Genomic DNA, 17,258 nt, shown 5'->3' with positions numbered 1-17,258 from the left:
TTTGTTAGAAATTATCTTTGTAATTTACAGTTAAATCAACCTCATGATAAAAAAAACTTGCCACAAATGCTTCTGAGAGAAAAGTTATATAAAATATTCTTTCAATCAGGGTTTCCCCTGGGTCAATTATTTTTTTCGCCACCTCTTTCGCCAAAACAATATATTTTTCGCCACTTTATTATTTTTTTCGCCAAGTAACATAAATACATTTTTCGTTTAAAATTTACCTATATTTCTAACCCCCTCCCTTAAATAAGATAATATTGCCCCATTGGGTCTATGATTATTCTCTCATATTTATTCTAGAGTCTACTTTTTAATAAATAAACACTAAACATTTACTTTCAAAAACAACAGATTTATTTAAACTTCAAAAGGAAAAATATACATTGTATTTTAAACAATTTTTCTAAATGAGGGGGCCACTATACTTTTATTAATAAAGAAGATATAAGTCCTGGAAAATAACAAATTAATGGACATGTTTTTATCATATAATACCAGTATAGTTCGTATGGAAAGTTTCTTTAAAAGAACAATACTGATGCGCCCTTTTGTACTAAGAAGTGTTTTTACAACAAACAAAAGCTTTTATCACATGAACATGATGAAATTGATCCCTAATTTGAAGTGAAGTTAAATGTTACATTGAAGGGTTTCTCTAATTCGAGGGGTTGTTCCTAACCTTTTTGATAATTTTTTTCATAACGACAGTTTTCTTTTCATGACCATCGTAAGTGAACAAGTTGAGACGTAAAACTATGCTTGAAACATGTGTGTCACTCAAACGACTTTAAAGTAGTATTAAAGTCAAAGGATAATAAAAGTTTAAATCGGAGATTTTTCTTGCTTTTGATCATTTTTCTTCAAAACATCAGCTTTCTTTTCTAAACTAGCTTTAAAAGGAGAGGAGACGTCAAAAGTTTGCTTCAAACACGTGCGTCGCAAAGTGGTAAATAAATTCTATATGTAACATTCAGCGGAAGCCATTTAACAATATCATTTTGTCAAACAATTCAATCAACACCTTTATCAATTAGTCCTTTGTTGTCGATAGCTATAAAATGCAATCAGCTGGTTATTGATTTTCTGTCTAAATCTTAATGAGGTCAAGGTGAATTCCGAGTATTGTCTGGTCGGGTAAAATCCGAGAAACTCGAAAAAAAAGTAAATAAACAAGATGGAGGAAAATAAATCGTTGTTTATATTTCTTTCGCCAAGTTCTTTTGCAAATGACGAATTTTTATCGCCACAATTATTATTTTTTCGCAAATTGTGAAAATGGCGACCGCCAGCGAAAACCCTGCTTTCAATGGTAAAGATCAAGAACTTTTTTTTAGATTATAAAAATTGCCATAGTAACAGTGTAAGAAAATACCTGCTATTATGGGAGATAACTAATGTAAAGTTCATCTGAATAAAATATGATAAGTTTGAATCAGTTCTGTTTTTCACATACAGCTGATGATGTGTTCTTGATACAACATTGGTCTTAAGTTATAGTATAACAAAAGATATTTTTATCATATGATAACATTATATATTTTTATCATATGATAACATTATATATTTTTATCATATGATAACATTATATATTTTTATACGATTAAAAAAATTTTGGTAGTATATTGGTATCACATCAGTGTCAGCATCGTCGTCGTCTTTGTCAGCGTCGTCGTCATCAACGTCTTCCAAAGACTTGATTTCCGAATAATAACTTTAGTATAAGTAATAAGAAAACAACAAAATTTAAACACAAGGTTTATAATCACTAAAGAAAGGTTGGGATTGATTTTGGGGGTTTGGTCCCAACAGTATAGGAATTAGGGGCCAAAAGGGTAAAAAAATAAACTTTTTTTTTTTTGTTTGATTTCATCAATAATTGAATTATTGGGGTTCCTTGATATGCCGAATCTAACTGTGTATTTAGATTTTTTATTTTTGGTCCCTTTTTAAAAATTGGTCTACTATAAAGTCCAAAGGGTCCAAACTTAAACATAATTTGATTTCAACAAAAATTGAATACATGGGTTCTTTGATATGCTGAATCTAACCATGTATTTAGATTTTTTATATTTGGGCACCTTTATCAAATTGGTTCACATTGAGTTCTAAAGGGTCCAAAATTAAACTTTATTTGATTTCATCCAAAATTGAATTCTTGGGGTTCTTTGATATGCTGACAATGTATTAAGATTTTGGATATTAGACTGTAATAGGTAAGTGTCTAATTTTATTTTTTTAAGTTCTTAGACCAAATTAGTTTTGTGTCAGAAACCAATTCTGTGTCAACTATTTAAGTACAATCCAAATTTAGAGCTGTATCAAGCTTTAATGTTGTGTCCATAATTGCCCCAACTGTTCATGGTTCCACCCTTGTGGTCGTATCAAGAGGCACCCAGCAGAGCATCTGGTTACAAATGTATTTCAACCTAGGTTGTTATGGATTCATTTATTTTTCATGTGTACTAAATTTTGTGGAATGAATGTTATTTATAATGGATATTTGATTTTGTGGTTATGCCAAAGTTTTAAGAAAATTTAAACTGTTGAAAGTTTTAATTTCCTAGTTTACTAATATCCACAATATACATAGAAAATAATACCTTATGAATTATTGTAAATGCATAGTTTTAATTATTTCCTTATTTGCAGTAAGATATAGTTGATTATTATTATGTTTTTAGGAGGTTGGTAATGCAGCTTTAGATGGTATGAATACAAAATTAACAGACGAGGATAAAATCATGTGTGCTGAAATCATCCAAGGTTATCTAGGAGGAAAAGTACCTGACCCCATCACAGCAGGTATGATACTTCCTTCTCCTACCCTCAGGTTTATATAAAGTCAGGTGTGCTGAAATCATTCAAGGTTATCTAGGAGGAAAAGTACCTGACCCCATCACTGCAGGTATGAAGCTCCCTTCCCTCACGTCAATATAAAATAATGTGTGCTGAAATCATCCAAGGTTATCTAGGAGGAAAAGTACCTGACCCCATCACAGCAGGTATGATATACCCTACCCTCAGGATTATATAAAGTTAGACGTGCTGAAATCATTCAAGGTCATCTGGGAGGAAAAGTACCTGACCCCATCACAGCAGGTTTATATAAAGTCAGGTGTGCTGAAATCATCCAAGGTTATCTAGGAGGAAAAGTACCTGACCCCATCACAGCAGGTATATTACTCCCTACCCTCAGGTTTATATAAAGTTAGGTGTGCTGAAATCATCCAAGGTTATCTAGGAGGAAAAGTACCTGACCCCATCACAGCAGGTATTTAACTCCCTACCCTCAGGTTTATATAAAGTTAGACGTGCTGAAATCATTCAAGGTTATCTGGGAAGAAAAGTACCTGACCCCATCACTGCAGGTATGAAGCTCCCTTCCCTCACCTGAATATAAAATCATGTGTGCTGAAATTATTCAAGATTATCTAGGAGGAAAAGTACCTGACCCCATCACAGCAGGTATGAAGCTCCCTTCTCCTACCCTCACGTTAATATAAAGTTAAGGTGTGGTATAAATGCCAATAAGACAAATGTCCACCAGAGTTTAAATAACAATCAATTATAGATCACAGAATCACCTTCAATAATGAGAAAAGACATACTGTATAGTCAGAGAAAAAAACATACTGTTTAGTCAGTTAAAAAAAGACTCAATCTGGAAAATCCCTTGCTGTAAGATTAAAGAGCATACACAACAAGAAAGAGAACACATTCTACTGCATCCCCAGTCAACAAGTAGCAAATCCCATACCGCATAGAACAGAATCTGTATCACAGAGCCTGAGCCTTGTCAAATGTGAAAAAAAAACCAAAGAGTATTTTCAATTGGCTTAATTAATGTACAAAGCAATAAACAAAAAATAGATATTACACACAGCAACAAACAAAAATACTTACTACAGACTCAGGCTTGGGACATGCGCATATGGAGCGAAGCAGAGTTAGATATATTTGTTTGTGCCATATCATCCCTAAACCTATTTGAGTTTTGTAAAATAGAAATATAGTGGTGAAATATATAAGAACATTTCTTATATATGTCAACATGTGTTAAGCCATAACTCTAACACTTATTGATAATAATGCATAACTTTTAGTTATTGCAATGAATTTTATACCCCCATAAACAATGAACATCATATTGTAGACTTATGTTTGTCCATTCACCTTCTTCCTACGCATATCTTACATAAATTCTATTTTTTATATGCCAGTTCATAATTGATATCCAAAACCTGTCCATCTGTTCAAGAATGTTTTCAATAAGAGAAGCTTTATAAAATTACATGTAGTACACAATGTTAAGTCATAAAAAAAGCAAGCTGTCTTTCAATTCTTTTGTTGTAACGTGACAGTACCCAAATTGCACCTATTTTGACAGTTTTTTCACCTACATTTTTTTATGATCAAGAAAAAAATGTCCATACTGTGTTTATTTTGTAGCCCTATCCTTCTTCATTGTATAGGTACACCAGTTTGATTTTTAATCCATACTGAGTCATAAAAAAATGTGTTTGAATCAACCTCCAAACTATCCCTGATTCTGTAATAAGGAGTACCCAAATTGCATCCATGCTTAGATTCACATCGTCAAAAGTCTAAAAACCGAGCTTCTGTTTAATTTCTTCAAATATTTTGAACAATTGGATATTAGTCCATGCTTTCTCTTCATATTTTATGAAATGGATACTTACAATATATTGTATTTGCTAATTTTAAAAAGATGACGTTTTGATGACGTCTCATGGTGACGTTTTCGTACATTTTGCTTTTTCAGTAAATAGTCCATCTGTTGATAAATACTGTGAACGTTTTGTGCATATCTAAACATGTTTACCTATGTTGAAAGACGTGCATAGTATCAAATCATAAAAATACAAATTGTTTAGTCTCTAGGAAATGTTGTAAGATTTTCGTTGCTATTTTTTCTGAATAGGTGCAATTTGGGTACTAGGTGCAATTTGGGTACCCTTACGTTAATATTACAGAGTTAATTTTCTATTCTATTTATATTAAGCACAGAATTGATCTGAAATTACTTTTGAAAGAATAAAAATACACAACTGATATAGGTGAAAAAAATAATATAACTATCTAATAGTTTAAACATTTCTTAATTCTTCAGGAATAACAAATCCTCAGAAGTTCAGAGAATGTATGAAGTTACTTAGAGGTATGATAAGAGAAGGACAAGACTTAAATCAAGAATTTTCTAACAATAACAAAAGTATCGAATATCACAAAAATGATCAAAATTGGAGATCAACTGACAATCATTTAAACAAGAAGAATATTCGTTCCATTACTCATAACCAATCACAGACCAGGAGGAGAGCCTTTGAAGAGAAGAAAGTTCTGACATCAAATGAAGATCCAGAAGTGGATGTGTTGAGAGTTCATCCTGATACACGTATACAGCAAAATCAAGCCCGGTAAGATATTTAGTTAAGAAAAAAAGATAGCTATTTATTTAAAATTTGATTGTGTTCTTTTTTTTTTGTATATTTGAAATAATTATCAGTCAGGGGCGTTACTTAAACAAGTTATTTTTTTTAATTACTTATATAAGTAATTTTTTATTTTAAAAATAATAAAATTACTTAATAGAGTTATTTTAATTTTCAATAGAAACATAGACTAAATGTAGTTTTAATGATTTTAAACAACATTTTATATCATAAAATAAAGAATTTATCAGATTTGAGAGGAGTATAGAAATAAAGGGTTACTTTGAAAATAATGACAAGAATATAACTTGCATAAGTTATTTTAAACATTTTTGAAAAAAATAGCAATAACACTTATCTAAGGCACATATGTACTTGATTTAGGTTACAATTTATAAATAACTTCAGGTCCTAATTAATTCACAAGTATATATCTATTAATATCAGTCTACCTTCAAGATTTTAGAGGAAAATGATAATTTAATAGTCCCGAGAGACCAATCTTTGACCAAGAAGCGTGGGTATGAAACATAAGTGCGTCGGAAAGTTAATTAGTGTTTCTAAAGAATTAGTTTTTATATATCAAGGGAAAAATAACCAGATAACTGTGAAAATTATTTAAAGCTAGTAAAATCTGTATTTTTGGACACCTATAAAAATAATATTCCGAAAAATAACTTATATAAGTTATATTTAAATTAGCCTCGTTTTCAACATTACTTGTATAGGTAATTTTAATTGTTACTTGTTTAAGTAATGCCCCTGACTGATTATGTTGCTAGTTACTATATACATAATGTGTCTGGTGTTTTTTACCTAGCTGTAAAGGTTCAGTGACTGCTTATACATGTTGTACTATAGCATTTTTATCATGTGTTTTTTTAATTGAGCTTGTTTACAGAATTTGGCAAAGCAACAAAATAACAATACCAATGAAATAAAAATCTTTCTTAAAATCACAAATATTGGTACAGCAAAAATTAATGAATCCACAGTGTATAGACTTATTTTGTTTATCAAGTTAAATGGTAGTTTTGTTTGAATACACTAAATAAACATAATGAAAACATATAAATTAAATTAGTTTTCATCAACAGACTTATATGCAATAACATCCACTACTATGTAATTATTGCTGGCAATAGTTTAAAGATACTAGTAAGCAGTATTAAAGATAGCAGGTCGACAATATGAACAGTCGTTTTAATTTTATTGTTGAACTTAATTATAGAAAAGAAGTAGAGATCCCTATAACAAATGCTTGGACTGCTGACACCAGGGAAGCAGCCCAAAAACCTGTCCGGAGGAAACCACGTCAGCCTGTCAGGGAATCTACACTATCAGATGAGGAAAATAGAGAAGGTAAACATGTGGTTAAGATGAAAGATTCAGTCAATGACCAAATTAGTGAAGGTGTTTCTTGAGTATAATATTTACTTTGTATATGTGTTCTAATCAGGAATACAGAAGGTAAATGTATGAAAATTGAATGAAACACTCTTGTTCAATGTTAGTTTTTTTCCCAAAAAACTATCCATTACATTGGGACATAGATTTTGGGTAATTCCTGCTGTCAGTTCTTGAAAGAGCAATCAATTATTAGATAAAGAACAATTTAATTGAGCCCTGTTATAATAAGAACTACTTTTCTTTCAACTCAAATACTGTACAATTCACACTTTTGAATAAATCTCACTATTTAAGATGGCAGATAGCAACTGCCTTTTGTATATTATAAATTATAAGTAAAATGTATTTTATATATTTCTGTGAACAGAAAACAAACCACAAGATCCAGTCAGTCGTTTGACATCACTACTGGAGGCCCATAAAAGGAGGAGTAGGAAATATCAAACACCATTTGAAAAGAAACGAGTGAAGGAGATAAAAACATTAAATTCTAAAGTTCATCAGATGCAACAGGAGAAATTAGAGAAAGAAGAAGAAATCATTGAAATGAAATTAAATCTGGCCACTCAGGAATTAGATATGATGGAACAGGAGATTAAGTATGTTACTTTTATAATACATTTGTATATTAATTTGAAACAGTGAGTCAATTAAATTCTTTTTTGTGTGTATATATACAGATGAGATTTAATAGAAACAGTGAATGCATACACAGGCAGGAAATGTATAACCAAACCCTTTTAATGTTTACTACCTTTCTGGAACTACTGTCACATTCTGGTAAGAACATGTTTTTACCCTTTTCTATTTAATAGTTACATTTCATTTAAGTTTAACCCTTAAATAGTTTGTTTTCCTGTTACATCGTTCACCCAAATTAGGAGGAGGCTTTAATTTTAAAAATAAGAAGGTGTGGTATGATTACCAATGAGACAACTCTTCACCAAAGACCAAATGCCATAGAAGTAACCTTGTTTTAAGTGTTATAGTCAGAATACCATATTATGCTTTCAGTTTAGAATTCGCTATAAATGAGTGATGGGGAAAACAACAAAGTTAAATAAACATACAAAAATACAGTTTGCTTACAGTCTAAGGGAAGTAACTCAACATATTTTTAGATAAAACTTTGTTTATTTAAGAACAAACTTAGATGTAACAAAAGATCAAGTAACAGATCAGCATGCCTATGTACAACAACTTAGATCCACTGAGGCAGATCCTAATCTGGTGGAACAAGAAAAACTGGTGGAAAAACAACTCAGGAAACGACAGGTGTGTTACTGTTGATAGTTTAGTCTAAAATTGTTAAAAGGAGTCCGGTAAGGACCGATTTTGGCCTCAAATTTCAGTTTCATATGACGAAAGATTTTGACCACTTTTTAAACACTTAAGTGTCTATTTCTTATGATTCAATTAATTTATGTGAAAGATTTTAACTTATTTTGTCATTAAAAACGATCCAATTCAAGCTCAAATATGTAAAATCTACAAAATATACGAAAAAATGTCATTTTTCAGATGGTTTTTGTCAAAAACAAAAGTGGCCACTTCCGTGTTCATCCCCAATCTTTATATGTGTTCTATATTATCAGCAAATACAACTACCTTTTCAATATTTTGGATGAATACGAATGCGGCCACTTTTGTTTTACCCGAAAACCGTCTAAAATTTAAGTTAAATGCTGGAATTGTTAAGATTTCAGTAATTTAGCATGACTTAATGGTGCTAGTACCCAATATATGTGCATTGTATTGTCAAAAACAGCCCATATTTATGTAGCAGAACCATTCTTCTATCCAATAAATAACTAAATGTGTACATTTTAACAATTTTGTAAAACTGCCATATTTTGGGGCCAAAAAGGGGTCTTACTGGACCTACTCCTTTATTATATTAATATGTGTTCAACTGAAACACCTTATCACTTTAAAAGTGTATAGCAGATCCCATATCATATTTTATGAAACTCCGGATTACTTCAGTGCATATTGATACCTTTTATATACATGAAAAGAATCTTTTCCAGTATATATCTCTAAACAGAATTCATAACAATCAAATTCAGCAGACCTGCCAACTAAAATCAATATTTCCTTACATATATAGGCAGCTTTAAGGTGGTACCTAACACTTTAACTAAAATCAATTTGGCTCGTTTAATTTTCTTAAAATTTTGACAAATTCTTTACTTTGACGCTTTGACAAAAATAAAAAAAAGTAAAAAAATTTGAACCAACTGTTTTATCAGAACAATTACACTGGTTATAAAGCAATTTGACAAACACTTATTTTGATCATTTGGAAGCTTAATATTCCCTTATGAACTCGACGTCATCAAAACGTTCTGCTGATTTTACAGAGTTATCTCCCTGTTAGGTACCACCTTAAAGTCCTTATTTTTCATTACAGGCAAAGTTTGATAAAAAGTTGGAATTTATAGATGAGAAACGCCAACAGTTAAATGAACAGTCAGAACATATTATGGCTGAGATTGGTAGTGCTAAACCAACTATTGTGGATAAGTTTGGAAAGTTCCGTAAACATGATGGAACGTTAAATACCAGACAGGTCTACGATTTGTTGAGAAACGAGGAGAAGAAACATGAAAGGGTAAATCTTAAAAACACATATCATCAAAACAGCTCTACCAAATGTTATTCAACTTATTTACCCATTAACACATGTAGGCAAAAGATTACTCTATATTAAGATTACTGAAATGTTTGTAAAGATATAGTCAGAAAAATAGTCTTAAAAAGTTTGTCTTGTAGGCTAGTCAATATGTACTTTAACATACAACTTTGTCAAATTACAAATTCAAGAAAGTCTCTTCCAGAATTTTCCATCAATGGTTGAGGTTGTCTGATTACATTTATATACCACTGTTATGTTTTATAGCCTCTTTAATTAATTCTACTGATTCTTCTGTACAGAAGGTTCATAAAATATCAGAAATGTGACATTTTCTTTCCAGTAAACAACAGAAACAGAATAAATTAGAGGCACCTTAATATACACATGAGTCATTTAACTGTATCTGAATTGAAATAATTTTTTAAAGAAAATATCTTTTTAATGTGCACAAATCACATACCTAAAAGATAAAGCTTATCTTCAGTATGTTACATGTACATTATCTGTCTTAGATAAACTTGTGTTGTTGGGTATCTGTCTCATTGACACACTTGGTTACTTAGAACTGATATGAACACAGTATCATTTGTAAAAAAAATTGTTTCAGATGAAAAAAAAAATATCCTGAAGTTATTATTATATGAGGTATATATTGAAAAGTACTAGATTTATAATCTAATTTATCAGATTTTTTTTATCAATTATCATACATTACAGTTCCTATACATTAATACAAATTTATGACCATCAAATTTACCATACAGTCCTAGGTTAACTGAAGAAGAACATACAAATTAAATTACATGTCTTACTAATTACAGGCTCAGACAGATCTAGATAGAGAAAAATACATGGTACTAAGTCGACAGTTAGAGATGAAAGAAGAAGCCACAAGACAAAAATTACAAGAATTTAAAGAAATGTTACGCATGTCTAAATCTGCAGGATACCCAGATGGACTTGTATTACATAATGGTGATCGTAACATGAATACAGCTCCTGCTAAAGGCATGTTCATGCATCGAGAACCGTCTCGGCATGCATCACGACATGCATCAAAACCAGTTCAAATTGTAGAACAGGAGGAGGAGAATTATCCGAGGTCTGCACAGACCAGGGCATCAGATGACACTTTTGTAACAGCTAAAAGTGACTTTGATAGGGACGAGGATGATCAAGAAGAATATCCTAAATCTGCTGTTACTCGAGTTTCTGGTGCTACATTTTTCACAGCCAAATCAAATTTTGATCGTCCTCCTTCAAGAGCCAGTCTGAGATCATTTCAAAGCAGCATTCCAGATTCAGATTTTTATGCCAAAAGAAAACAAGAAAAGGATCCAACTGTAAGATGGGAATCAGCATTTTCACGGCCACCTTCATCTGCAGCGAGCAGACAGGCTTCTGTAGCTGATTTTCACAGTGAGTTAAAAAGAAATGCTGAAAAAGAGGTTCAGTTTTTATCTCCAGAATATATGACTGATGATTACAAGTCTTCTTCTAGAAAATCTGAACGAAGACGTGAAATTAGCAGTGATCGGGAAAATGGTTTTGAGTCTGAACCAGAAGAAACAATGTTGCCAAGTAATTATGTGTATGGAATGAGTAGAGGAGATAAATTTGATGCCAGAAAAATGGGCCTTGCCTCAAATACCTTTGATTCTGCTTTAGCATCAATGTTGGACAAAAGTGAATCTAACGTTTATTATGATCATGAGGATTATAATGATTATGCTAGGAATACCAATCCTAGCTTTTTTGGTGAAGCCCCAAGTCGTAAAAGTCGTGGTACATCTCGACAGAGATCAGATCAGATACAGGCAGCTTATGGTGTTAGACAGGGTAGGAGTAGAGACCGGCAGAGTTCTAGAGATTCCTGGTTAAGACAGAGTAGTCATAGTCGGGAGAGAAAGAGCACAAGTCGTGACCGTAAGACAAAGAGCCGAGACAGATGGAGGGATAAGTCAATGGATAGTGATTATAGCGATGCAGAACAGAAAAAGCCAAAACCAAAAACTCCAAATATTAAGTACAGAAACTGGGGACCTATGGCTAGAGTGAGTACAGTGAATTTCTTAAACAAACAAGAAAGTTCAAAGTTCAAAAGGAGAGCTATTTTCTTTGTTAGGATAAAACAAAATGCTAATGGGTTTTGTAACACACAAAAATAAACCAATACAGAACTGGTCATCAGTCTTAATTTGCTTAGCAGTTGTAAGATGTCTTATAGCAATTACAAGATGGCTACTTTTAGTCAACATCTATAAATTATTATACCAAAATACTGTTTCCTCTTGCATATATTACTTTTTATTTATCAGTTCTATTGAATACACATATGAAATTAAACTGAACTATTAAGACAGGAAGATGATCTCTGTTGTTTTAATCAGGACAAAAACAGTAAGTTCTTTAATATGAACAACAATGGCAGAATAATCTAGATGTATATAAAAAGAAAATATATGGCAGAAATATACCAGATGATGTTTTTAAAATAACATTTAAATACTTTATTTAAAAAAATTCTGAAAGTTTTATTGTGTAGAATACACCTGTTACTTTACATTTTCACCATAGTAAATCTGATTTTGACATATTATATTTTAACAGGAGACGTCCATTTTAGACAGATTGGCTTCTACATCTATTAAAACTCCAGAAAAGAAGACAAGAACACCATCAAAGTCTAAGGAAGGTATGTGTCATCAAAAACAGGGTTGTCCACTTCAAAATTATTTTGTCATTATTGTGATCACATGGTTTATCTACATTTTTTTTAATTTAAGATTTCCACATCAGCAATTTCTCTATACAGTTGTACTGGATATACATAGGCTTATTTATGACATCCAATATCTATTACCTCTAAATCTGTAAAGAGATACTAGGGAAACTTAGCCCAGTGATGTAAGCTAAGTAAATTGTTAAGCATCATTTAGTGCAATAAAGTTGATTTAATAGACAATTGATGCATTTCTGTCAAAAACTCTGGTTTTAGTGGACATCGTTCCTGTGTTTAGTTGCGTCGTCACTTCCGTTCCAATGTTGAGCGAGTGGTAGGAAAACTATTACCCTATATTGTACGAATTTTGCGGCAAATTGAATTCTCATAATTGACAATCAGCACTGCTGTCATGAGGGAATTGTGATTAAGTACCTACAAAACACCTATTATTTCTAGTTTATTCTGCATAATTATGATCACTAAGACGCTTAATGAAAGTTAATAGTGTAGGGATACAGGCTACTCCCTGTAAATGACATCACAAAGGGGCACATAATTGACAAGTTTTTTTCCAGTGAAGAATGAATTAGAAAATGGTCTTTTTCTTTTAATTAAAGAAAAATATCTTGCAACTGATTTTCTTATCAAAATGTCTAGTAATTGCCCTTTTTCCAGATTGGAATATTTAAAAAAAAACTTTCAATCTTGAGATATTGATTGTATTTTGTAATCACAAAAAATCGAGGTACAAAACTTTATAAAGGCTTTACAATTTTGTTGTCTCTTACAAAATACAATTGCAAACATTTTAGAACAAGGTTGTTGATATATCAATACACAGTTGATTCTGTGTCTGCATGGTGGTTTCAACTTTTTTGTGTACGGTAATCTATGTTAATTTTCTTAAACAGCTCATTATGTAGGAAAATTTATGATTTGCTTGTCAATAATTATTAAATTTTTCTAGAATATTTTGTTATCAGCAGCTAAGTCAGAATAATAATCAGTATCAGGTAATGTGTGTGTATGATTCACAGTAGTAGCCCCAATGTAGCATCAAATAATTAGAGTGAAATATTTTTTCAATTGTTTATTGATTTCATTTATTTCATTTGTTTATTTTCAGTTTATGTTTTTGCAGTAATTTAAGACAATATAGATTGTCAAGCTTTGTTACAAGCACATAGTAAAAATAGAATATTTTATAGAAGTTCTGTGTCGCTTATTTTATATGTCCTGCCTACAACAGTAGAGGGGCATTATGTTTTTCCGGTCTGAGTATCTGGTTGTCCATTTATTTGTAGGTCCATTGGACTCTTATCAAGTTAAAGTTTTGGTTTAAGGTAGTTAGCCTACACATCAACTTGAAATGTAAACCACATCTATTGTTTAATTTATATGCCATTTTTTGTTTTGGGCACTTCACTAAACATGGAAATGTGAAAGTGGGAGGGGGCATGGTGTCTGTCCTTCAGACACATGCATGTTCTTGTATTTTTCTTTTGCTTATAAGAACTGCCCATATGGGAATATAATGTGATTTATAATCACAATTATCCCCCACCCCCCATCTTTATGTCTAATAATAATTTCAAAAGAAATAAGAAGCAACTTCTTGGACCAACAGTAGCAGAAAAATATATCTATTTAATGCCAAGATCTACCCCTATGGTATTGTGGTAATGTGCCAGCCTATATACAAGGTGATAGGGCGTGCTTTTGAAAAATATCACCTTTAAAAGCTTCAAAATATCTGAATAGGACGTGAAAACTATCAGATATATATGATAAGGTCAATAAAGTTCAACCTCTTCGTCTTACAATTTTTTTAAATTCAAACACAGGGAAATATACATACTGTTTGCACTTATGCTACAATACATGTGGATTTACAAGGAAGATAATTTGTAACAGCCATTTATAGGTACATTACTGAGTCTGCACTATGTATAGATACATGTATAACAAAATTTATCACATTGTTTACAAGCAAAAGGAGCATGTCGTAATTGAATAATGAATAATATCTGTTACTTTTGTGGTTTCATTTAAAATCTTTGCACCTTTGAGGAAACATTTATAGTTATTGTCTTTATGTCTCACATTTTAGATAAAAGTTTTGATGATATGGTAGTTGGTCATAACATGAAAATGGAGTATGTTCCTAAGAAAGCGAATCACTATACTCAGTCCAGCAAACCTCAGTCTACACCAGTAGAACCTGCTAACGATGTGGAGAATGCCTTCCAATCCAAAGTACAATCTCATAAAGAACGGGTCGCCAAAATCAGGAAAGCCAGGAGATCGGCAGAACTTATACAACGAGCATGGAGAAACTATATCAAAAAAAAAAACAAAAAGAGGCGTTATTAAAATCAAATCAGACTGTAAAATAAGGGTACTATAGATAAATTTGTGATATTATTTTTAGTTTTAGGGCCAAATTTGCATTTTTTTAGGACATGTTAAGAATTTGTATTGTTGAAAATTCTGAAATGTGATTAGTTATGCATTTGATATTTTTAGAATTTCCTATATTGATAGAAGGCTAGTCAGAATGTTTTGTTAAATAGTCTGTGATATCACTTGTTTATTCATTCCACCAAAAACGTGCTATCTTTAAGTATCTTATTTCTAAACCCTTAATTGACTTCAGGGAAAATTCACAGGCACTTGGGGAATGGACATCCCTTTTTCTAACTTTTATTTTCTTGTGTTTACTTTATTTTAGTAAATATTATTGAATATTGTAAGGATCTGATTAGACAAATTTCCTTTTTTTTCATTCTTTACATAACTGTTGAAATATATTTCTGTTCACAATTTTAAATTAACACCCCTATATTTGGCAGAATTTATTTCAAAACTAGTGCAATTTTTTTACTCTTTCACCAATTTCCTGATGTTATATAAATATACACATATCATCATTGACCATTGATTTTCTCCGTGCCTTAATATTTATTTCTGGATATTACGATATCTTTCATATTCTGTTCCATATGATTTTGTAATGTTAAATCATATTTCTAGTAAATGCTAGATATTTTTTAAAGGAACACAAAATTAATTTTCTGTGTTGAGGTAATGAAACTCAGTATTGAAAATTGTGACTTTGCTATGCAAGTTTTGTGGAAAAACGTATTTTGCTTAGTGTAGGAATATTCAATTGAACCATAAATGGCTTTAATACAATCAGATTTTTGTAATGTAAATGTATGGTACCGGTAATGAGTTTTAGACTGTAATAGTTTTTACAAATCCTATTTAGGAGAGTATTTCCAGTGTTTACTAGTGTTAATGAATATCATAGTTTTGATTCCAAGAAGTAAAATACAAATACATATATCTTTGAAAAAAATAAATACAAATTATTTTTGATAGTTTTGTGATGTAGAGAAAAAGTTACTGCTGGTATCTGATACCGGTGATAAAGCATTAAAATCAAAGAGAAAGTTTTCTCTGAAGAGAACTGTCCAAGTTTTGAGTTTACACAAATTTTCTGGAAAAAAAAGTATTTTATTTATTTTTGAATTTTCCGTCCAAAATGAGTTTACCACCAATATTTATTGTGATATTGATTTAAAACATTCCATTTTTTTATGACAGATTTTTTATATTTAAATTTTTTAGAAGTTGATGTTTAGATACATTTATATTTATCGCATTTATATTTATTGTAAAAACAGTTATGAGAATTGTCCTTGCCATATCTTATGTACAGATCAGAATTTAGGTAACATTTAATGTTATTTTTGTTTTGATGTGCTAGTAATACAATTACCTCCAGAATGCATTTTTCTGTCTCAAACATTTAAAAGAAGACTACTGTTTTCTCTTATGTTGACCATTGTCAAAGGAAAGGATAAGGTTCCCGAAGGGTTAAAATTGGCCCTAAATTTATAAAAAAAAAAAATCAGGCTAAAAATTTACCAATTTCATAAAGAAATACTTGTGATAATCCTAGTAAGACTAAAAAAAACTTTTTTGCAACCTTCCTTTAAAATTTTTGAACCCCATTAATGTACATTATTAGTATTTTAGGTAAATTTTGGTATTGTTATGCATCATTTATGGGCATTTTATGTCCCATTTATGGGCATTATGTTTTCTGGTCTGTGCGTCCATTCGTTTGTCCGTCTGTTCGTCTGTCCCGCTTCAGGTTAAAGATTTTGGTTGAGGAATTTTTTGATGAAGTTAAAGTCCAATCAACTTAAAACTTAGTACACATATTCCCTATGATATGATCTTTCTAATATGAGATTTTCCCCCATTTTTACAGTCCACTTCGGGATTGTGAACTTTGTGGTGTTTTCTAATATAGTTGATTTTTAGGTCATTTTGGACCATAAGTGAACCTTGTCCTTTAACTTATTTGTTCAATTTCTTAGATGTAACAATTTAAATAATGTATTTATTTTGATTGATAGTACCATGCACTGTCGTTATGATTTCCCAATGTTTTTATTGTTACTACTACAAAAATCATCAAAATACTTTTTGACTTTGTAATTGTATTTTCTTTGCAGCAGTATAAAAATTACTGACAATGACTTTGTTAGTATTACCGATGTGAGTACATCTTGTAACCATGACAAAATATCAATGATGTTACTGGTTCTCGTATTAATGACTACCAGATACGTATATCAGTGATATTATAGTCATGTGCCCATGACAATTTTAATATTGATGATGTCAGAGGTTTTGTGATAATTGACAATATTATTAATTTGTATTATTTAACAAATTTGATTCGTTTAGGCATAGTCACATGTTAAACTATATTTTCGAAGGTAGAGAGAAAACGGTGTATAGCAAAAAGCATATTGACCTGCAAAATGCATATCGCACGGTTATTTTTAGAATATCTAAAAACCGATATACTTTGTGACGTCATGTAATGAATTTCAGGATATTGTTTAACGTTTTGAAACACATGATATCTGTGATCAATAATTTGACTGAAAAAATCTTCAAAAACATAAAATGTAAAAAAAAAAAGAAATTAAATAACAACTAATAT

The 17,258-nt window shown here is 31.0% G+C and overlaps 1 protein-coding gene across 3 annotated transcripts in view; it reads left to right on the top strand.

The window, feature by feature from the left end:
- LOC134685405 (kinesin-like protein KIF6) overlaps positions 1-17,258 on the top strand; it is a 49,780-nt gene extending 32,522 nt beyond the window's left edge. For 2 of the 3 annotated variants that reach the window (XM_063545157.1, XM_063545155.1), the window contains 9 exons: positions 2,688-2,808; positions 5,138-5,444; positions 6,691-6,821; positions 7,237-7,468; positions 8,012-8,144; positions 9,283-9,483; positions 10,329-11,561; positions 12,118-12,202; positions 14,343-17,257. In XM_063545157.1, the coding sequence (XP_063401227.1) occupies positions 2,688-2,808; positions 5,138-5,444; positions 6,691-6,821; positions 7,237-7,468; positions 8,012-8,144; positions 9,283-9,483; positions 10,329-11,561; positions 12,118-12,202; positions 14,343-14,605 (2,706 nt within the window). In that variant the 3' untranslated portion in view covers positions 14,606-17,257. Of the gene's footprint in view, positions 1-2,687; positions 2,809-2,852; positions 2,912-5,137; positions 5,445-6,690; positions 6,822-7,236; positions 7,469-8,011; positions 8,145-9,282; positions 9,484-10,328; positions 11,562-12,117; positions 12,203-14,342 lie in introns of all 3 variants that reach the window. The other variant, XM_063545156.1, reaches the window with a different exon arrangement.

This window comes from Mytilus trossulus, chromosome 9 (genome assembly GCF_036588685.1).
Source record: "Mytilus trossulus isolate FHL-02 chromosome 9, PNRI_Mtr1.1.1.hap1, whole genome shotgun sequence".
NCBI lineage: Eukaryota > Metazoa > Mollusca > Bivalvia > Mytilida > Mytilidae > Mytilus > Mytilus trossulus.
This window is presented reverse-complemented; position numbering and strand designations above follow the sequence as displayed.